The sequence below is a fragment of the Rhodnius prolixus genome, unplaced genomic scaffold, assembly GCF_049639745.1.
Source record: "Rhodnius prolixus isolate KJV_2025 unplaced genomic scaffold, Rpr scaffold_19, whole genome shotgun sequence".
Taxonomy (NCBI): domain Eukaryota; kingdom Metazoa; phylum Arthropoda; class Insecta; order Hemiptera; family Reduviidae; genus Rhodnius; species Rhodnius prolixus.
Genome location: NW_027411584.1, coordinates 1,034,525 through 1,058,324, shown reverse-complemented (window position 1 = coordinate 1,058,324; position 23,800 = coordinate 1,034,525). Strand labels below are relative to the sequence as shown.

The following is a 23,800-nucleotide window of genomic DNA, read 5'->3' as shown; positions in this document are numbered from 1 at the left end:
AAAAAAGATTCTTACTCAAATCAGGAACCAGCCAAACATCGTACAAGGTACCCTTCTTCCAACCTTGATTGACTTGCATTTCAACTTTAACGTTTCCTTTACCAATAGCCATCATGTGCTGTCCATTCCCAATAAGTACGGGTTGCAAAGCTGGAAAAAGTTGGTAATTAAACAAAAAATTTTTATTCATAGTCATGTGATGAGTTGCACCAGAACCCGCAAACCATTCATCACTCCCAGAAGTGTTGGCCTCAAAGGCTCCAAAAAAAGCAGAATCCCGCGCACCTTGGTCAGATTTGGCGTCCTTTCCATGTTTATTTGGACAATATTTGACGACATGTCCGAACTCGCTGCAGAAATAACAGCGAGGCCCCCTTCTGGACGTTCTATAGTCTTTGGAGACATTCTTTTCTTTTGATACTACCAATGCCACGGAGTCTTTCTGTACATCACCCGAGCACACACTGGACCTCTCATTGAACCGCAATTCAACCGTGCTTAACCGCTCCCTCAATAGGTCAATGGTACGGTCCTTCTTGGACACGGACTCCCAGGCATTAATAAATTCAAAATATTGACCAGGCAAGGTGTTTAGCACTCTATTCAAAAACAGGGAATCTGGAAGTTTTACCTTATCTTCCTTCCACGTCTCGTCCTTCAACTCCTCCCACAACTTTTCGAGCCTGGCTATATGCCCCGCAATATTGTCAGATGTATCCTTTTCTCTTATGCCAAAAAATTCATTAAACAACCGATCCTGACGCTGCTCAGTACGCTGCTCATAAATGCTGTGTAGCTTATCCCACATGTGTTTTGATGTAGTACACATATTAATAAGTTTCCTTACTTCAGGAGTTACACTCGAAGCAATCAAGCCTTGAGCATAGTACTCTATTCTGTTATAAGCAATCAAACTTTTATTATATTCTTCCACATCTTTGGATGTAGCTTTAAGTGGCAGCTGTGTCGGCTTTAAAAGTGTGCCATCTATAGCCTGCATTGCATCGTTACATTGTAATTGGATCCTCACCTGGAACTTCCAGTCTTTCCAATTTGACTGGCCCAACAATTTGTCAATAACAATAATTCCTCGTGAATCCATTGCCAATATACCAAAACAAAGAGGATCCGATAATACACAGTGCAAAGCAAAACTTAAACGCAAACACTCCGAATTGTTCTTCTATTCTAACTGTCCTGGGCCCATAACCTGTTGGATTTCATTAAAAAAACGAAAGGTTCAGCTAGAATAGAAAACTTTAATGTAACTAAAATATACAAAGATATTAACACCACATATGTAAAAAGCAAAAAATCACATGGTGCAAATGCATACCGATCATACAAATTCAAATTAATTCTAATAGATTTGTCCAAGTCTGAAAAATAGCCATTCGTTTCTGCAATCACCTCCTCGTTTGAATAAAATCTTTTTCCCGCCAGCCATTTCTTCATATTGGGGAACAAATAGTAGTCCGAGGGAGCCAAGTCTGGAGAATAGGGGGGATGTGAAACGAGTTGGAACCCTATTTCCATTAATTTTGCGACCACAACTGCTGAGGTGTGAGCTGGTGCGTTGTCGTGATGGAAAAGGACTTTTTTATGGGCCAATCGTGGGCGTTTTTCTTGCAGCTCGGTTTTCAAACGGTCCAATAACGATGAATAATATGCACCTGTAATAGTTTTACCCTTTTCCAGATAGTCGATGAGGATTATTCCTAGCGAATCCCAAAAGACAGTCGCCATAATCTTTCCGGCCGAAGGAACGGTCTTCGCCTTTTTTGGCGCAGATTCCCCCTTTGTAACCCATTGTTTAGATTGTTCTTTGATCTCAGGAGTGTAGTGATGTATCCATGTTTCATCCACAGTGACGAAACGACGCTTAAAGTCCTGCGGATTCTTCTGGAACAGCTGCAAACCGTCCTTGCAACACTTCACACGATTTCGTTTTTGGTCAAGCGTGAGAGCAATCGCGGCACCCATCTTGCGGATAGCTTTGTCATGGTCCAAATGTTGATGCAAAATATTATGTACCCGTTCCATTCGAGATGCCCACAGCACTAGCAATCTCACGCACCTTCACTCTTCTGTCAACCATCACCATATCATGAATTTTATCAATGATTTCTGGAGTAGTAACCTCAACAGGGCGTCCAGAACGTTCAGCGTCACTTGTGCCCATATGGCCACTCCGAAAATTTTGAAACCACTTATAAACTGTTCTAATCGAAGGTGCAGAGTCACCATAATGTTTATCAAGCTTCTCTTTAGTCTCCTCAGGCGTTTTGCCTTTTCATAAAGTAGTGTTTAATCAACACACGAAATTCTTTTTCGTCCATTTTTTGAAAATCACTCGACTTCCTCGATTCAAACGAATGCCAAACACAAAGAAATAGACCGATCTGGCTGAAACTTGGTGTGTGTTCTTCCAAGAGATGCTACTAACTAAACATAACCTCGATACGCGCCAGTAGTGCTATCTCTCTGACTTTGCACGGACTTTTCAAACGACCCTCGTATTCTTGTTTTTGACACCAATTAATGTAACAAATATTTTTGGTGATGAATGTTTTTTTTTTTTTTTTTTGTAGTATGTCACCTCTTGAACTAAGTTTTGTAGCCAAATTCTTGACAAGTCATACTGGAAAGTTAGTGATGCTAAGACAGTCAGGGTGAAATGTAAAAAAAAAAAAAATTCTGGGACATTCTGGGTAAACTTTTCAATCAGGGACAGAAGTAAGAATTCAGGGACTGCCCCTCAGGAAAAACGGGGACGTCTGGTAAAACCTTATACTCCATATCCAAAATAATCTAAATGTGTATAAGATCCACGTGGCACAAAAATAAAATATTAGCAGATGACTTAAAATGAAATTGTGTGTACACAGATCTAATTAATGTTTCCACGAATGAAATAAGTTGGCTGAATATCCTGAGTTTTCTGATAAGCTAAATAATGTATTTCATTTAATGATTTGAAAACTTTTCGAAGGAGATGTTGTCAGTTTTCCTTTAACTTTATAAAATAACAAAAATTATCCAAAAAAAACGTAAGATCCACTCTAATAAGATCCTTAGTTTAGGAATTTTGGATGTTAATAATAAAAGAGAAAGAATTTAATTGATTTTTTATTTTATACAAATTGTATATATCTTTTCTTTTTTTTTATATAATTAATTAGTGGTATGTTACAGATTACACTGACCACTGCAGACATATTTACAAATTAAACAGTTTTCATTTTTCATTAAATATTTATATATATATATTTATATAGCAGAGATAATGGACTGGAAATTTTCTTTTTCTTTTTATTTTTTATCTTCTGATTTCTCATTGAATGTTTCTGTTTTTCTTTTTTCAATGTACGTATAAAGCAAACTTTGTGGCAATGAAAAAGTTTTTATATTTTCTTAATATACTATCTATTTACATAAAAAATTTTAATTTTGTCTCTTTTTATTAAAATTATACATATATTTATTCATCTTTTATTTTTCCACAATATTTGCCGACTAATTTAAAAAAATAAAATAAAATAAAATGAAAAATAAATTTAAAAAAAAAAAACAAAAAACATGGAATGTCTTGACAAATTTTCCACATGTTCTTTTCTCAATTTTACGTTTTTCTTTTTCTAATAGAATTTAATTTTTTTTTTTTCTATTTGAACATATTGCAATCAATATTTTTTTTTTTGTTTTTCCTTTTTGAGAGAGAGAGAGAGTTAAGAGAAAATTCGGTAACTATACACAAAGATAAAACTAATAATGCATGGGGATTTTCCTTTTTTTTTTCTCTAAATATTTCATTCAACAAAAATAAAGTTTAAAATCTAAACATATGTATACATCCAAAACAAAAGTTGTAATTCAATTTTTAAAGCACTAAATTTTACGTCAAAAAATCTTTTCACGAATTGGTTTAAATTTTTCAATAACCTGATTTGAATTTTCTTTTTTTTTTCCATCTTTATATACATATATTTTTTTAAAAACAAAACTAAAGAAAAATTAAGTCTAAAAAAAAAAAATCCATACAAAAAAAAACAAATATTTTTTGGTCAGTTTAGAAATTGGTTTTTCCGATTTTAGAATATACGTCTTGGAACGAGATATTAACCCCTTAACGTGCACTATACTGGCCAAACTGTGCACACTCGAGATAATTCTAGCGGCGTTGTTCTTAAATGCTGCTATAATTTTTTTCACACACGAATATAATCGAGAATTGAAAATAACAATGTGAAAGCAAAGGAAAACAATCGTTTTATTGATATTTATATATATATATATATATAAACAAAAAAAAACTGTGCATTAAGGCAGAGGTCGGCAACGTTTTTAATGTAAAGAGTGAAATACTAAATTAAAAATTCATGGCGGGCGCCAACTATTTTTCGAAAAATGGAATTACTGATTCTAACGGTAGAAAATCTTGAAATCTCGACGAAAATTCGATTATAATGGTTTTTATGTACGATGTAGTGTCAAATTCATCAACACTCAAATTTAAATTAATTTTCAATTATTCGTTTGACATTTTGAAAGTGAGACAAGAAATTTTTCAACAAATGCGCTTTTAACAATTCCAACTTACATTTGAAAGAATTAACTGCGCTAATCATATCAGCAATATGGGAACTCTTTTTTTCACTCGGCATTGAAATAATAAGTAAGTTTTCTTTACGATGAGTCCATAATAGGGATGGCATAAACCTGTGACAAACTCTCTTGATCTAAGCTCTCTTGAGTACTGACTACTACTGACATGATTGCTCAGTTCATTTCAGTTCAACGCGTAAGCGCGTCACCGTTGACGTATAGTAGATTCAAGGAATTTTAAAATTTACGTTTTGAATTTCTTGTCTAAATTAACAATAGTTTAAGGGCGCACTAAAATTTATTGAAGGGCGCAGTGGCGCCCGCGGGCGCCGCGTTGCCGACCTCTGCATTAAGGGGTTAAACATTACTAGGAATATTTATGTGAAACAGGAAGAAAAACATATTTTTTTTTTTTTTTTTTTTATAAAGGAAGTTAGATTGGATTATCGGTCCCCCCATCATTTACTAACAATCCACTACAATTTCCTTAAAACAGCTTTGGGAGAGGCTGTTCCCAATTTTTCCATTCGTGCGCACAAAATTTAGTACATGTGGGAAATGTTTTTTGAAAATATCCAACTAAAAGAAAGTAAAAAAAAAAAAACTGCGTCAGTTATAGTGTCCTTTTCTGACCAAATTAGTACATCAAATTGATGGATATTAGTTTTAAAATAGTTTGCAGAAAAAAAAAAAAAAAAAATCTTGAAAAACTTAAAACTTTCTGTCAAAAAGTAAAGTAATGCCTATTTTTTTTTTTTTCAGGCGGGCTTAACGTCCAACTAAACCAACCATCGCACTTCAGGGAAACGCCCAATTTTTCATTAAAAACTTCAGTAAATCATTTTAATCCCCCCCCCCACTAATATGAAATATAAGTTGGTAGAGAGGCCACCAATATATTAAAAATGGCCACTTTTAGAGTGGGAAGCTTTTGAACCAATCTACACACACAGAAGTGCCCTAAAACGAAGTTTCCACAAAAAAAAGAAGAAAATTATGATTAAAAATTACAAAAAATAAATAAAAGCCTACCATGAAATTTTTCATGTACACAGTGTTTCAAGTTTGAAGATAACAACAGTATACATACCATTTTCCCAAAGAAAATCTAAGAAAAAGGAAAAACTGATTAATCGATTCATCATTAAAGTGATATTTCCAATAGACTAATCTTTTTTTTTTTTTAAAAAAAAAAAAGATTATAAAAATTCTTACTTAGGGAACATCTTTAACAACCATTTTCGTTTAAAAACTCAAAAATTGAAAATCTTACTAAAAAATTAAGACCTTATTTATTGCTTTTTTCTTTTTTTTTTTTTGTCACCAAATAATAAAAATTATCAATACAAAATATTTATTACCTATAAAACTTTAAAGGAACCTTAAGAATTACATTATTAAAAAATTAAAAAAAAAATGTTAAAATTTATCAACTAAATTAAAAACAAAATTGAGAGGGGGGGAATTTAAAAAATATATAAAAAACAAAGAATTGGGGGGAAGCACTATTGCATCAAACTACTTTTTCTTTTTTTGACATTGCATACAATTGCATATAGTTACAAATTTATTAAATTTTTTATAATAATTTTTTTCTTTTTTTACTCAGCCTTTTCTTTTTTGTTAAAGTCTATTTATTTATTTTTCTTTACTTTTTATTTATTTTTTTTTTAATTTAGAAGGAATAAAATATTTTTTCAAGAAGTGTATTATTTATTTTCCACACTGTTATTTACTGTACAAGTGAGTTTTTTTATTTTTTTCCTGTCTTTATTTATAAATAACATCCTGAAACTTCAACTATAGCCTAAGTTTTTGTAAAAAATAAATTCATAACACAAAAAACATAAATATTATATTGCAGTTTAAGGGATTTTTTTTTTATATATATATATATTTTGTATATTAAAGCATAACTAACAAGTTTTGTTTATTCAAGAGTTAATACTTTAAAAAATTGGCTAATTTATTACAACCAAACAAAAACAAAAAAAGGAAAACAATTTAAAAAAAAATAAACCAAAAAAAAATTGTTTGTTTTTGAACATAGTGCTTTTATTTTAATATTTATTTGCAGCATTATCTGATATTCTTCATTTAATTTTTTACAGATTAAAATAAATAAATAAATCTAATTTCCAAGTAGCATTGAAAATGTATGAAAATATTTTTTTAAATGAATTATCTATTTACTTATTTTATATTTTTTCTTCAAGGGTCTAAAAACAAAATTCTGTCCACATTTCCAATTAATATAATTTTAAAAATGTATTACTCAAAACTGAAATTGAAGTTTTAAGGACATGCAAATGATGAATAACGATTAGTAGAAAACTTCAATAGAAACTTTCAAGGTTTAGATCAATCTGGGTGGATTTTTTATTCGAAATTGACCTGAAATCTTTTTAATACAAATCTGAAAACTTTTGAAGCCAATGGCGCCTATTAGAATTAACAACAATGGTTTATATCGAGCAATGCGGTGGATCCTTTTTTTATTATTATTGGATAGAAGTGAGTCTATTCCCGGAACTTTAAAGAAAGCAAAGGTATACCTCCCACTGCAAGCGACCAGATCAGGGATTTACCATTCTTAGGTTCGTAAACTGTGAACGTTCAACCTTATTTTGGAATATAAGTCAACTAATAAGCAGCGAAGAACGTTCAACAGGTTTGGATCCCGGATATTTATATTTTTTTTTTTGTAGATGGATGGGAGGGGGGGATATCTTTCACAAACGACCGACAGAATAAACAATGCGGCGGATCCTTTTGGTATTGGATAGAAGTGAGTCTATTCCCGAACTTTAAAGAAAGCAAAGGTATACCTCCCACTGCAAGTGACCAGATCAGGGATTTACCATTCTTAGGTTCGTAAACTGTGAACATTCAACCTTATTTTGGAATATAAGTTAACTAATAAGCAACGAAGAACGTTCAACAGGTTTGGATCCCGGAAATTTATATTTTTTTTTTGTAGATGGATGGGGGGGGATATCTTTCACAAACGACCGACAGAATAAACAATGCGGCGGATCCTTTTGGTATTGGATAGAAGTGAGTCTATTCCCGAACTTTAAAGAAAGCAAAGGCCCACTGCAAGCGACCAGATCAGGGATTTACCATTCTTAGGTTCGTAAACTGTGAACATTCAACCTTATTTTGGAATATAAGTTAACTAATAAGCAACGAAGAACGTTCAACAGGTTTGGATCCCGGAAATTTATATTTTTTTGTAGATGAATGGCAATGGGAGATTTCTTTTACAAACGACCAACGGATTAAACATTTTTGTTTTTACTGTTTACGCAACACTAGACGCCAATGACAGAAGAAATCTTATTACAGCTGATTCGGAGTTGCGAGAATTGTATGCGCGCTAACAAAAATTCTTTTATTTGTTTTCTGTGGAACTTAGTAATCAAATCTGGAAGTTGCACCAAAGATAAAGGGCACCGATATATATATATATATATATGATAACTCCGAAACGATTTTTTTGTAAAGGACATTCTCTCGCTTAAAAGGATTGACTCGTAATGCTGAAAGCACAACTGTCAAAACTTAAGCAATCGTCAGATTCCAATGAGTGCCAACCCCAGATATAGGTCTTTTAAAAAATGTTTAATTTCATTTTTTTTTTAACCATCCCAATTGAAAAATAAAAGCTCCAAGGGTGGTTAAAACATGTCCATCTAAACATTTTCTGATTAGAGAGACAACTTCTATGGCAAACGGGGTTTCAGGAAGGCTGTCCAAGAAATATTTTGACACTTTCTCCCGTTCATGGACATTAGATGACAAAAAAAGAGAACTTCCTCCTAACTTCAAACATCATTGAAGGTTATACCAATAAAGAGAAGGTTTTTTGAAGGTTATAAAGTAAACAAAATTTGAGAGAAAAAAAAAAAGACTGAGTGAAAAAAAAAAGAAGAAAAAACAAGACCAATCAAAAACTATATATTCAAACAAAAAATTATTATTTTTAATAATACGAACGAACTATTAACAAATTATAAAAAATAATAATGTACAAAATAATTTAACGCAAATAAAAACACTAATTAGGAATATTTGTTGTTTTCGATTGTTTTTTTTCTGTAAAAATTCATAAAACAAGAAAAAATTAATTTAATTAAAACAAACAAAAATGTACATATGCATAAAATTCTAGTTGAATTAAAAAAGTTTGCTAAAAACAAAATAAAAATTCTCTAAAATATGCTTTTTGTTTTGTTTTCTAATACGTAAATGAAAAGCTACAGCGATCATTTTACATAAATAATAATATTAAAAAAGTTACAATACACATTACAGTCTTATACAAACAAAATGGAAACTATCTAAAAATTATTTATACGTGATTTAAAAAAAATGGGGCTCATGCGTAAGGATAAAAAAGTAGGATAGCGTGATAAAAAAAAGAAGAAAAAGTACTTAAATTAATAAATAACAGGTAATCCCCTCCTTCAACAATCCCAATTTTAACTACTTCTCGATTTTATTTCCGGGCTGAGTTTATATTCACAGCGTAAATGTAACTAACCCTCTTTAAAGTACTTTAGATCTTTACAAATTGCGAAAATGATACGAAGGTGAAAAAAAACAAAAAAGATTTATCTAACTTGTAAATAATTGGGTGAATTTAGGAGAAATACATTATTCATCTACAGAAAAGTAAAGTGAAACTTTGCCTGCCTATGAACAGGGATCCGAAACATCGGACCTCGCTAAAGGTGGAAGCTTCTATAATTCTTTCTCATGATTTATGTGGTCCCGACCAGCGGTCGCCGTCAAATTAGCAAATAAACACACTACCAGGTTTATAAAGGATGATTCGGCAGCGAGAAGAGAGAGAGAGAGAGAGAGATGCAGTTATCCTCATTGAGGTGTTTGGGATGCGCATCATTTCCACCCTTAGGGACCTAAAATTATTATCTATAGGGTGGATGTGTACTCTCAAAAAGAATGTTTTAAGGGTCTTTAGAGCTTACGATATTTAGGCCTGACTACTTTTAGGGACGGTTCGGTCTAGCAAAATTTTGGTAATAATATTATCGGTTACAGAAGGTTCAGTTCGCGATCGGTTCTAGCAAATTGAAGAGTACAAACACCATGTGCTGGTGGTAGTTGTAAGTACGTAGGTAGTTGGTCTAAGTTAAAGATGTTAAGAGTAAGAAATGCTTGTTACAGTTACAATTGAAAGCGGTAACAGTTAAGTTGGAGAGAAATGTTGAGGTTACCAGAGAGGTTACTTCTGGTTGCTGCCCTAAACAGATTGCAACATTGTCTCTTGTAGTGGCAGAGAAGCAACGCAATTATCACATTTTGGTAATAGCAATGCGGTATACATGCGGGAAAGTGATCATTGTAGGCATCTCCGACCCAGCTGAATTTGGTGTTTAAAGGATGAAAAAAAAAAAAAAAAAATTAAAAAAGGGCATATTCTCACTGAGAAGGAAGTCAAATTGTTGAGTACAGCCCATCTAGAAATGAAATTCTTTAACAAGAAAGTGATAAGCAGGAGAAGTCGGCATAAATTTTTGGTAAGGCAAACCATCAAGGTTACTTAAGTCCAGAAGTGGCTGCTCTTCCCAAGAGTTTCCTATTAAAGGAAATGGCCCTAGCCAACCACAACAACAGTAGTATTTATTTAAGAAGGATAAAATTATTTTATCCGGAAAAAACTCAGAGATCGAACAAAGAGAGAAAGATTGAAACGAGGTTAAAGATTGTACCCCTCCTACATATAAGTTTGGAGCCCACATCTTTTTAAATTGCTATAAAAAATATCCCTGACTTCTTTGCGGCGATATTCAAGGAGTACAAAACAAGAATAGAAAGAAGCTGGGGGTTTGAGCACCGTACAAGCACAACTTTGCGGCCCACTTAGACAACAGAGCATTGTGGTCAGGCAGAGAAAAATTCCCAATTATGCCTTCAAGTAATCCAGAAGAGCACAAATCCTTACTTGTCCGTCCAGACACAGGAGTAACTTGAGCACTCGACTAGGCTGTGTTTCCAAATAGTCCAACTCAAGTCGAGATTGTTCGGTGCTAATGAAAACTTCCAAGAGTCACAAATAGATCTCTGTGCGCTCTAATCAACTTCGTACAGCACTGCGAACTAGGTCGCTTCCTACTTCTTTCTATGATTAAGTTAGACTTTGCTTACCGAGCGAGCTGTGTGCTCTGTAGAAACCAAGGAAAAAAACGGAACTCAGCCATTAAGAGAGGAGTACCTGTGATTCAAAACAAAACAAAAAAAAAGAAGTAAGAAAGTTTATCAGTAGCTGACCGGAAACTTATGTATACTATACACATGGGGAGAAGCGCTCTCCTCCCCGTTATTTCATCTTCTAAATCCTTCGTTTTCTGATTAGAAGAAGAAAAACAAATCCAAATTCTAGAACAAAATACTAAACAAACATTATTTTAAAATCACGTTTATCGAAGAGAAAACCAACTTTCTCGTATTTTTATTTGAAATCTCTTTTTCTTTTTTTACGGCTTCTTTCTTTTCAAATTTTCACAAAAATTTTCATACATATTTTCAATGCATATTTATCTTGTGAACTTTTTTTTTATTACAAAAAAAAAAAATGCCGAAGAAGAAAAGAAAAGAAAATAAAATTAGTAAAATAATTTAGGAAAACAAAAAAAAAAAAAAATTAAAAAACTGACTCAAGTTAACCATCTTCTTTTGGAGGTGTAAACCAACCTAAGGACAAAGAAATAATTATATCAGAAACAATTTTGATTATTTTTTTTTCTTTTTAATTTAAGGTCAGCCATCAGTATTATAAGCTAAGGACTCGTGATAGATGTTGCTGGAGAATTTCAGTCATAATCTGGAGTCCCAAAAACAGTACTGAATAATCAAAACGAAGATTAGGAACAGTTAAATGAACAACATATCTAGTAATCTGCGTTCCCCTTGCCAAAAAAATAACATTGGACTCCACTAATAAGTAGCCAAGTTATAGACTTGAAACTTAAAAACTATAAAAAAAAAAAAAATAAATAGATTCTGGCTAAGATGGAAAAAATCAGCGAAATTTCACATTTTCCTCACATTATAACCAACCATTAAATAATTTCCATGAGGAAAAAGACTGGTGTGAATCCATTTACATTTTATTTTACTATATTACCTCAAAATCTTAATTCTGTAGTCATACATCCATTCTTACTAAAATTAGACAGTTTGTAAAACCGTAAATTACACTGAATTTCTGATAATAAAGGGAAGAATTACTGCCTATTTCAGCCATATATTTTTATTTTATTTTTTTGTCCAACCCCTCCCTGAGAACTGCCCTAAATCGAATTTCTTAAGTAAAATTATAACGATACAAATATCTATGGGAACAGTAAGTAATGTACGTACTGAGTAAATTCTAGAAGCAAAATCTATTGAGCAAAGATGTACTTAGGACAGCGTTTCCCAAACTTTTTTTGACCGCGGCCCGGTACGAGATTTTAAATTTTTTCGCGCCCCACCTTATAAAAAAACATTTATTTACAAAACAAATTTTGTTTTTTAATAAAAATCAAAATTCAAGTTATTTGTTTGTTAATTTCATACACAAAAATTGCAAAATAATTATATAACAAAAACATAAGTAATTAAAGACAATCCATTATCTTCATTTAAAACTTACAGTAAATTTTGTTTTACATATTTTGACCTTAGTGCGAAGGATGATGTTGTTTTTCATCACATAGTAATTTCAAATTAGGACTTAATGATGTTAATTTGTTGTTTTGATACACGTGAGTTTACGGCGCATGCACCGGAGAAGGCACTGAATGACGAATCGAAATCAGCCAATCAGAGCATCCGAATTTAAACGGCCCGGTAAGAAACGGTGGTAAAGGGTTGCCACCTGCAGTACTTGAAAAAGTTTCAAAAATATTAAATTTAGAGCAAAATGTAATAGATTATTTTGTGTTTTAACAATTTTTGCCACGACCCAGCTGATTTTTTTTCTGCGACCCGGTGGCCGGGTCGCGACCCACACTTTGGGAAACGCTAACAGGAGATAAGAAATTTCATTCAACCCCCCGAATTTTAACAGCCAACTTAACAGTGCCCAAGTAATAGGACCGTACACTACCACAAAATGGCACGTTATAGGGAATCTACTCACCCTCTCACCCTTCAAGAACCCTTTTTTAATCACATTTTCCGCAAAAAATGTATTTAATATTAGAAATCGTTAATTAACTATAAATTTAACAGACCATAACCTTTTTGTCGCATCCACAGATGATGATTTAATGCTTTGAAGCATAAACTGTACTTAGTTTTTTAATACTTATTGAAATAAAACACTCTTCTCTTCTACATTTTACTTCCCAGCATCATGTAAATCTGGGGAGAGTGGATAGAACACCCACCAGCTACAGATAAATAAAAAAAATCAAATAAAAAATTCAATTATAATATCGGCTAAGCAATAACTCTTATCGATTCACATTGCGAATTGAAGCAGTTCTTATTTTATCAAATGTAGATTACTTCATCAAAACTTTAATCATGACGCAAGTTTTTCAACACATAATCAAACTTGAAAATTTAAAATTACTCACCATTCTTTTCATGAATATGTACTAAAGATTTGAAAGACTGCTGCGCTCTAGCCAAACTGTATTGCCCCTGGTTAGAAAACACAACAGTACAAAATATAATTATTATAATTCTAATTTAAATTAAAAATTGAATTAAGATGATAACTATAATAAAATAAATAAAATTTTAATAGAAAATATGGTTTTTGAATCAAAATGGTCGATTCGAGTGATGTTAAACTGTTCAAAAGAAAATCGAAAGAATAATTTAAAGTTCAGGAAAAAAAGTTTAAATTAATTTATCCTATTTTTGCATTAAGATTTCTGAACATTCAACGCGCCATATTTCAAAAATGGAATCGAGCAAAGTCGTTCGAACTCTTTTCAATTCACATCATTCATTTTAAAACGAGTTACCAACCAACCATCATAAAGTACAACATCCGTTTAGAAAGGTCGATCTTCATTTTGCAAAAAAAACTATTTTTCAAAAGTGAATCCTTCCAAATTTCTGAATAATTTATGCACGAATTAGAAGTTACTTATTCTTAATTATAATTTTCCAATGAGTAACATAAATTGTTACAAAAGTTGTACAAAAATCTTATCTAAGTTCTAAAATAGATACAAAAAACTGTACCTTCTCTTTCATCAAGTTAATTAAAAAAAACTAAATAATTCCAGCTTTATTAATATTGATCAAAAAAATGAAGAACTATAAATAGTAAACAACAGCAAAGAGACTAAAACAGAATATCAAGATGAAAGAGAAGGTGAATGATAATTTGAAAACCGAGAAACAGGCAAATGATCAAGCTCTCTCGCTCGTTTGCTGGTTTGCTACCTGTCCGACAACCTTTGGTGCCCCGAACTGAATTCTGGCTTTGCCCTTCACCAGTGTTGCAGCTATCTGCATGATCACAGCTTCCACTGTATAAGCTGAACTCCAACCTTGCTTCGTCAGCAGTTCCATACATATAGCTCCACCGACCTGTTTTATGATTCTCATTAGAAAGAAATATTGCTTCTTTAGATATACTTTCCTTTAATAAATAGGTCTGGTCATGAAAACAAATGCTGAACTTGTTAAACGATGAGATGTAAAAGTAAAATAATTGCCTACTTTTCCTGGCTAGAGTTAAGGCCTAAAAACCAAATTTCACTTACCATTATAATACTAATAGGCGATCAATGTGCAAATAAAACTCTAAATAGTTTTAGCGATTCTTTCGGCTCATATCGTTACAACACAATTTAACTACACCGGACACCGTACCCAAATCAGATGAAAGAGTAGCGTACATTTTACATTAAAAACGATTCGTTTTCACTAACTAGAAAGATCATGATCAGAGGGAAAATGGCATTAAAGGGATGGAAATACGAATTATTGGCACCTCTTATATATTCGCCAGTTTTTGAAATGGATTGAATTTTAGCTCCTAGATCTGAAGAAATTGAACGGAATTTTTGTTTTCGAATTAAATGTTTAGACAGCAATATTTAGAGAACACTGCAGAATCGCACTTCAATAACAAGCATCTTTGTTGCACAAAATAGGACTCAATTCCTATTATAATAAAAACATTTTTGCTATTCTTTCATTACTAAAAGTAGGGTCTGTATATTTTCTATTTTACTTTACCATCCTTAATATAAAACATAAATGAATAAAAAATGTAACTTACTAGTACATAACCTCCAGAGATGATCGGATGAACAACTCTAACAAATGGAGGCTCAAAAGGATAAGTTTCTTTGAAGTGCATGTTGAGCAATATTGAATCATTACCTTCTTTTTCTTTAAGTTCGACTAGGTCATTATGCAACGGTGAATCTGGATCTACCGACATTAGTCGAACGTTCCATTCGTATAATGATTCACTAACCAAATCGATGCTGTACATACCTACATCATAAAATGGCACAAATTAAATCATTCAAAAAATATAGTGTAAAAATGAAAGCAATTGTTTTTGAAATTTATTACAACCTTCAAACATACATAAAAACCATCAAGAAGGGATTAGAATCTCCAAGAAGAGTGAACATTACAGGAGAAAACACGTACTTGATCTACAAGATTAGTACATAGTACTACTATGTAGGATCTAAAAGAGTATCTACTTATAATTAATGAGATAAGTTCCTAAACTCGTTCTTACGATTTCGTGGTGGTTTCATGTTCTTCTACGATTTTAGTGTGAAGTTTATCATACAGGATTCACTACATTTGACCAAAATTTCATAGAAATTGGTGCATTACTAAGGGAGATAAATTGGGAGTTAAAATTTGAACCTAGTTACAGTTTCGTAAAATTTACCTCCTATATCTCCTTAACTATTGTACCTAGAGCCTTCAAATGTCTGTCAATTATAGGGATAAACATTATTTGCATTTTACCAAAATTCCATAGAAAACGGTGGATTACTTAACGAGATATTAGAAGTTTAAATTTGAATATGATTCAAGTTTCGTGAAATTTAACTTCCTATATTTCCTAAAGTATTCTACCAAGAATCTTCCAATTTCACTCAATTGTAGAGATAAAACGTTTTCTACTTTTGACCTAAATTTCATAGAAAACTGAATATACTAAAGAGGATAAACTTCACACTAAACTTTAGGTGATAAATTTGGTCATAACCAGGATTAATGAATGAAAAGTTAAAGAATGGAGAGCGAAGAAACTGATATAAACGCAAAAGCGAATTTCCCGTACGGTTTTTCTGATTACTACAATATTCTCCGAAACTATCTCTATTGATTTCTTTTAAATACAAGTTTTTAACTTTATTTCTTTACAAAACATTTTTTCAGGAAAATTCATTGTACGATAGTTCTGAGGGCGAGCTAAGGATGATGTTTTGCTTTAAGATGTCTCCGTGAACCCACTCACCTCTGACAAAGTAACTAGAAAGAGTGTGATGAAATAAAGTGGTTTATAAAAATCTTCTTAACTGAAATTGAAGCTCTTATGGACTTTTTTTTTTTTTTTTGTTGCTTTCTTGCACTTCAAGCGGGTTTTGGGAGACCACTTACTCTAGCTCACCACAAGAAGTTCTCTCACTAACACTAACTTAATACGAAAACTATCAAGTCAACAAAGCCCCAACACCCCCCTAGAAACTAGAATACGAGTTTTTTTTTTTCTACCCATAGTTCTTTCTGCTTTTTGATACACTCCCTTTGTTTGCCCTTCTAAGATGAAATTCCGCAAAAATCAGTTTATTCATTTTCTTACTAGAATAAGTGAAGAAAAACAGTAAAATAGAGAGGGAATATTGTTTTTTTTCACCTTTTTTGAACGAATCAGATCTGTATATATCCCTAAGTTCTTTCATTAGCCTGTCTGTTGCTTGAACAGAACCCGACACTGATCCTTTAAGATGATCCTGTCTTTGCGTCTGCCGGAGCCTCTCTAATACTGCTAGATGCTCCACTCCCATTTCATCACCCTGAAAAAAAAAATCACAAAACATGGGTAAATGCGAGTTTTTGAAGAGTTAAAAAACAAAACATGAAAATGTGTTTTTGACATAAAATCTGCTAATAACACCACATTTTAATTATTTCTACATTTAAAATAATTACCTTTAAAAAAACCTCTAGATTAAAGCCTGTTTTCAGTACATTATTGAAGAACATTGCTTTTTATTAAGTCCATTAACCAGTTTCTAATCAATTTACCTTATTTTTACACGCTGTATCAGCCGGATCATCCATTTCTAAATGTAAATCTTCTTCATCTTCTGCATCATCTTCTTCTTCATCGTCGTCATCATTATGTGGTGGAGTTGGTGGAGCTTCCATTGGTACAGCACAACTCCAAATACCTTGGAAAAATAATTAAATTTACATTACTAGCAACAATTTCAAAACTTTTGCCTGTAAGGCTAGAGGTAAAATAAATAGTAGGCGCCTTCAAAGGCTTTGTCTCTAAAATTTGTTAATTGGGGATGATTGGAAGAATGAAAAAGAGAGTTTAGGGGTGCTGCACCACCACGGCTATGGATTATTTAAATGAGGGGCTGAGAGCGCTTATAGAGGAGGCAGTGTTTTAGAAATCGAGTTTAAGATGGGGAGGTCAACTCATGTTAAAAATTGTGAAATGGTTCTTCCGGTTACGCATATTGACCAAAACATTTTTTGTGGCATCCTCTGTAGGCGCATATAAACGAAGTATCAAATTTGTACGATTTTTTTTGTTTTTAATTTACGGTGAATTTCGCGAAGACCATATCGTAAAAATCACATTTTCTAATTCAGAGGACCTCAAAAATTTAAAATCTGCATGATTACTATCCTTTCTTTTTCCAAAGTATAGTAAGAGCAGGTGATCAACAGATTATTATAAAAAAAAGTTCATAAATCAAACTTTGAATTTATTTTCAATTAAAAGCAAAACAAATTAACAATGACTCCGACAAATCAGCTAAGTAAGACACCTCGAGAGTATCCGTTGAGATCAAATTCCAAATAAGATGCTACTATCAAAGAATAGTGAAACAGCCAGTAGAAACTCTCCAGGAATATGGAGAGGTCTTAGCGTAAACACGCATGTACAGCTCACCTGTGATTCAGAACTCTTTCTTGCCTTTTGCATTATTAAATGAAACAGAGTTTCTGCCCTAAAATTCTAGATTTCAATAGATTTGAAATGCTTAAAAAAATCTTCAACTCTTTTAGAAACCATTATAAATAAGGTCAAATATCTTTTGAAATAAAATGATTAACAGAACAAGAAAACTTCTAAAACAAAAATTATACCTACCAAGAGCAAGCCTTTCTAGTTCTTCGGGTTCAGGAACACTATGTAAACGACAAAGTTCTTTCAGTAATATGCCTACTTGGTTTATTACCTACAAAACAAATAATAAATAAATTAAATTAATTATGACATAATCACAAAAATATCATGTATTAAAGCTATTTTTACATTTGATAATACAATGTAGGATTAAAAAGAGTATCTACTTATAATTGAAGAGGTAAGTTCCTAAACTCGTTGAAACAACATGCATCTTGTTGTGTGCTTTTTCAGAAAATAGGAAAACGAATGCGCTTTGAAAACTAAATAAGAATAAGAAAATTTTGTTCCTTTCTGGGATAACAGTAAACCTGATAACACAATGTTAATTAAAAAATTTGAAAGAACGAATTTTTAGACCCTCCTCTTCAAATTAATGATTTCTTTCAAAGAGAAACATCAGATAATTTCGAGATGAATAGGTCTTTATTCTGGGGTACAAAATTTAAGACGAGATTCAAATGGTTTCATTTCCGACTAAAAAAATGAATTGTTCCAGAATTTTCGCCCTCTAGATCAGTGATTTTTCTTGAAACCCGAAATTTTTAGCCTCATTTTGTGCACTCATTAAAGCTTTGTTGTCATAATTTAAAAGCTTACGATCACTTCTTTATCAGAAATAAATCATTTTTCTCAGAAATTTTCCAATAAAAGTAATAAGCCTATATTACTGAGGATATTCATACTAGATTTAAAGAAAATCTAACAGCTATCTTGAGAAAAACTGCCAAAAAAAATAAATGGGAAGAATCCCCCCCAACAGTTCCAGACTAGAAATATGGTAATCTCTGGTGGGTAAAAGGATACGCCTAACATCAAACAGATAAACAAAACTGGTAGCCCAAGGCCCTAAAGGAACGATAAAGCTCATTGGAAGGTGGAAGAGGATAGACTCTCCCTCAGGAAGATTGGGAGGAGACGTTTTGGTCCCAGTGAGTGGTAAACTTGATTGCCGGAAACTTTGCTTCACGCCAGATTTCTATTTTAAATCCAAAATGTAAAAGAACAAATACTTACAAAATGGATTCAAACCTATGAAAGAAACATTTTCCTACAATGAACCTTTAAAAGACGAAAGAAATTTAACAATTTAATTTAAGATTTCTTTATTTAAGTATTTTGCCTAACAAATGACAAGTTTGCAATTTACAGCTGTAGAAGCTATGGCAACTACTGCTATTAAAAGAACTAATATTTTATTAGTGGAATTCATGGAATTTAAATCGAAACTTTAATAATAAGCCGTCTAATAATGTCAGAACACAAATTCTGCACACATTTAGCAAACATTAGCTAAGCTTTGACAAGCAAACCGTTTAGTGAGTCAAGCATAAACTGAACACTTAATATATTGCGATATTGATGAGAAACAATGTCAATATTACTAGCTTCTAACGTTATGGTAAGAGGAAGCTTTGCGATCGAAAATACAGTGAAATTTTCAAACTGAAATAAGGTTCAATGTATTGTGACTGATTCATTACTCCAAAAAACAGAAAGAATTATGTTAACTTCAGTCATGATTCATTTATTTTGGCCGACCTTTCAACCTAGCCTAGGGGGCTAGGCCTCCTTCAGGTCTTACGCTAAGGCTTATAATACTTTTTACATTGTTATAAAATTGGAGAATCTTCTCCTGTCTGCTTATGACCTTATATATGCTCATGAACTCCAGTCTGAGTTCATAAAAAAGGTTTTCAGACTTTTTTTTTCGTGAAAATTTATATTAGAAGGGTTTCACGACATGAGAGTGCTTTGGTTTTCCCTCAAAAGTGGCATTTCTGGATACTATAGTGTTTTTCTTTCATTAAAGTGTTACGATGAACTAAATATATTGTCAAATTCTTAATTTTTTTTTAAATCCTAGGTGTTGATTACTGTTTAAAATATACCAATTCATTTGTATTTAATTAAAGATAAACTACCTTGAATAATTATCACAAATGAGCACAATGTTAATTATTTTTTATAAGTGACGAATAAGAAAACACGGAATGTTTGTAAAAAATAAATAAAAAGAAAAAAGATAATCAACAATCATAGAAATTACGTTCTCTTTGTCGAGTTACAAACTAAAAACAAATGTTATCAGTTGAGAAAGCTAAACAGGAAACATAATCATGTTTATTTCAGGAAACACGATACACCTTAACTCTATAGGAAACTGAAGTAAACATCTTTCAAAAATGAAAAATAATATACGTATGTTTAAACAAGTCTTTATTTATTTAAATCGACACAATAATCGAATAAAAGGTAAAAAAGAAATATGACTCATTTTATCTGTAGAAAAAGGCCAAAACAATGAACGTTTTGTGTGTCGGCCAGTTGTTAATCACACAGTTCAATCTATGTCTTATTTTTCTTTTATTTAATTACCTATTTATTTATTATTTATTTTTAATAAAACGTTTTCTGTTTTAAATTTTGTTTTTTTAAATAATAAAAATTAATTCGAAAATTTATGGCTGATAATTTAAATTGTTTAAATAATACTTTTTCGACATTAAAACAAACCTAAGACAAAAAACAAAATCTACCGAGGACACCCGTACGATTGGGCAAAACGGAACTCTCATAGTTTTCTTCAAATTTCACGTTTTAATTAAATATTGTTTTACAATAGGTCACTATGATAACACGTAGGCTCAGCATGATGTTTCAGAAACCGCTCTTCCATAAACTGTAATTTCAAAATGATGAATTTATTTATCGGAAGTGAAGGTCTATTAACGCTAAAAGGAAGTCAGTTCAAGAGTTCACGCTTTCAGTGTCTTTCAAGACGGATATTTCCGGGGGAAAAACTGAATCGAAAATTTATCGGGTCCCCCCTTCTAATGCAGATACGAAATAAAATGTTTTGGCTTATCGAAGATATTTTTGTTCACGAACCCAGAGATCATTTTAAATGACCGGTGAAAATTAATTATTTTAAAATTGAAATGACCGCAATGCTTCTCTTATTACGAGTAAGAAAAATAATCATTAAAACAAAAAAAAAAATTAGTTAAGTTATTAAGAAACAAAAAAAGAGTGTATGCGTACAATAAGGCACGACTTACTTTTAAAAAGTGCATAAATATATGTTTCTAAAAATAGCCACTCACATGATTATCTCTGCCCGAAGTATTGCTAAGTATCTGTACAGCATTCGTGACACTTGTATCTTCTGAATCAGCGAACCAAACTGGTGGTGTTGACGGGTATGTCTCCTTTAAAAAAAAAAGAAATAAATAAGAAGTAACATTAAAGCGAACGAAAGAAGGATGATCTACAGCTATAAAGAAAATAGGGTTTTCTGAAGACACTTTTTTTTCAAGTTTACAGGAGATTCATTTTTTCCAATCAACTAGCAGCGCATATCTTTCTTATTATCCTCTCTTAAGTTTTGCTGTGTATCTATGAATTCGTCAACAACAACAACAAAAAAATGTTTGTGGCAGATCAATTTGTTTCGAAAAATATTGCCCCACTTTTCAAATTAAAAACACGAAGCACCCAAAAGTTAAAAACAGTAAAGATGGAAAACAAAAAAAGAAATATGTAATATTAAATCAATAATTAAGTTCCATAAAGGTCGCTATTATAAAGTTCAATGACATTGAGAGCTAAACCAATTCCCAGAGACTCTAAAGTACTTGAATCCATCGTTTAAAATATGTCATTCGGTAAAGGAAGTTTAGGAATTTGGGCTAAGTTAAAAGCAGCAGAGTTGGGCTTTTTGGAGGCATTCTTCAATCAATGAGAAAAAAAAAAGACAATAGACAAGATATTGGGCATGGACGTTTGTTAAGTAATTACCTTACCAAAGTCCAGGTTTATCTTTTTCCCCTTACGCCCTCTAAAGCGTTTTGTTATTTTACAACATTAACCTAATATGAGGGAGCTACTCTTTCAGGGTAAAAACTTTGATCTGAGTAAAACCTGAAAGAGTATCAGTATTTTATGCAAAAGAAAATCCATTAACTATATTTTTTCCGTGAGACAGATAAATGATAAAAAATACAAATTTAATAATAAAAAATTGACTGCCTCACTGAATTTCAAACAGGATTTGACTGCATCAACGGGGTCGAAATATGAAATGTTCAAATTACGTATATCCAGAAAGCTGTTTGGCTAATCAGAATGACACCCATCTAGCTGGAAGGTTAAGATTCATGGTAGCAACAACAAGAATTTGCAGCCTGGAGAAAGGATTTTTCTTTGAACCCTACTCTTTTTTTTAAGGATCTTATTTATAAGACAATCAACAAGCCTATTGTGGACTGCCTAAGTTACGTCAGCTTTACAAAGGAAATGGAAAGGTTAGGGTACTTTTCTGTGGCAAAGGCCGTAGAAGAATGCAAAAAAAATGAAAAGACAGCAGTGCATGAACAAGAAAAAAAAAAATGGTATATTATGCAGTGCCGATTGAAATTGGTCTGTGGCAGATGACGATGACTATAGGTAGTCTTTCAAAAATCTTTTTAGAAGTCAAGAGGGGAGGCGCAACAAGGAATGACCACCCTGATGTAATTCCATGGAAACCAAGAAGACACTGAAGAAGAATGAGCAAGATTTTAAAATAATAAGAGAGAAAAATAAGACTTTTGCACTGTTTAAATAACCTTTCGCCAACATTCGAAGTAGCTACTTGTTCAGTTGCTGTAAATCATATCATTCACAAAATTTGGCAGAGAAAATTGTTCAAACTGAACTCAAAATAATCTAAATTATACAAGTACAATGAGATAATAGTGCACGACAAAATTGTTTAAAGCGAGGTAATAAGTTAATATTATTTTTAAAAAAAGCTATTTTTTCAAAAATTAAGGTAACTTAAACTGTTAAAAGAATTAATATGGAAAAAGTAACTAGAAAAGGTTTAATTTAAACTTCAAATAAACACTAAATTTACCTAAATGTACAGCATGAAAAATAAAAACCTCGTATGCTAAAAACCTCAAAAGAAATTAAGCTTACAATTTGAAAAAAATATTAAAAAAATACAGATAATAGTAAACATACTAGAGTCCTTATATCTGGACAATATTCCAAGTCTACTACTGTAACAATGTACTATAAATCAAAAACATTTTAACAAAGGTTAAAAATCAGCTGGAAAAATGTAAGAAAAAATGCGCAATATTTTCCTAATAGACTTTTTTGAGTAAAAGATCTACTGTAACAAGCGTAAGAAAATTAAGTTTGTCTAAAAAATTAATTTCCTTAGAAAAAAAATTGTTGACAGGGACCTGCCAAGTTTCTTTGTTTCACAATGAAGTATGGAATGCACTTCTTTTTTTTTTTTTGTTCTTTTCTATTCAACTAAAGCATTAAAAGGGCCAAGAAATAAAGAAATTGAAAAGTCAAAAACACAAATATAGAAGGAAAAAAACTTACGGTTATGTTGGCATGTATTTCATATTTCTTTCCATTACTTCCAACAAATTTACAATTCAGCTCGTCCACACTAGCAGATACGATCTGAAAACGTTCATGAGTTTTTGGGAATACGGCCTCTAAAGTCTTGATTTCCTGTTTTAAAGTAATCAGGCAGGCCATTTGCGATATATAGTTACATATAACAAATTTTATTTGAAGTTACCCCGAGCTAGAAAAAAATAACGACTAATTTACCAACAAATACCATTTACTAGGGGTCTCCACGAAATATGGCGGCTGCAAACAGAAGATCAAATGCCTGCCATTTGTCGTTCATGTTCGGCTATTCCCGTAAAAACCACTGCTAATATGGTCAAGCTGTGATTGCAGCATATCCTTTCCAAATTCAAAAAGAATAGGTTTTTCATGCACATATTTTATTTG

At 32.0% G+C, this 23,800-nt stretch overlaps 1 protein-coding gene across 3 annotated transcripts; it reads right to left on the bottom strand.

The window, feature by feature from the left end:
* Positions 1–3,116: 3,116 nt before the first annotated feature.
* On the bottom strand, positions 3,117–23,676 carry LOC141448322 (ubiquitin-conjugating enzyme E2 Q2). 3 transcript variants are annotated; one of them, XM_074116633.1, is made up of 10 exons: positions 23,375–23,676; positions 21,097–21,201; positions 17,954–18,041; positions 16,870–17,015; positions 16,478–16,637; positions 14,867–15,087; positions 14,023–14,169; positions 13,200–13,266; positions 11,289–11,325; positions 3,117–8,703 (listed from the first exon to the last, which is right to left on the bottom strand). In XM_074116633.1, exons 1-9 carry the CDS (start codon positions 23,534–23,536, stop codon positions 11,294–11,296), a joined length of 1,128 nt encoding a protein of 375 aa, XP_073972734.1. In that variant the 5' UTR covers positions 23,537–23,676; the 3' UTR covers positions 3,117–8,703; positions 11,289–11,293. The 3 variants fall into 3 exon arrangements, with proteins under 3 accessions (XP_073972734.1, XP_073972735.1, XP_073972733.1); XM_074116634.1 differs by lacking the exon at positions 3,117–8,703 and adding an exon at positions 10,780–10,846; XM_074116632.1 differs by lacking the exon at positions 3,117–8,703 and having other exon boundaries at positions 10,780–11,325.
* Positions 23,677–23,800: the final 124 nt, after the last annotated feature.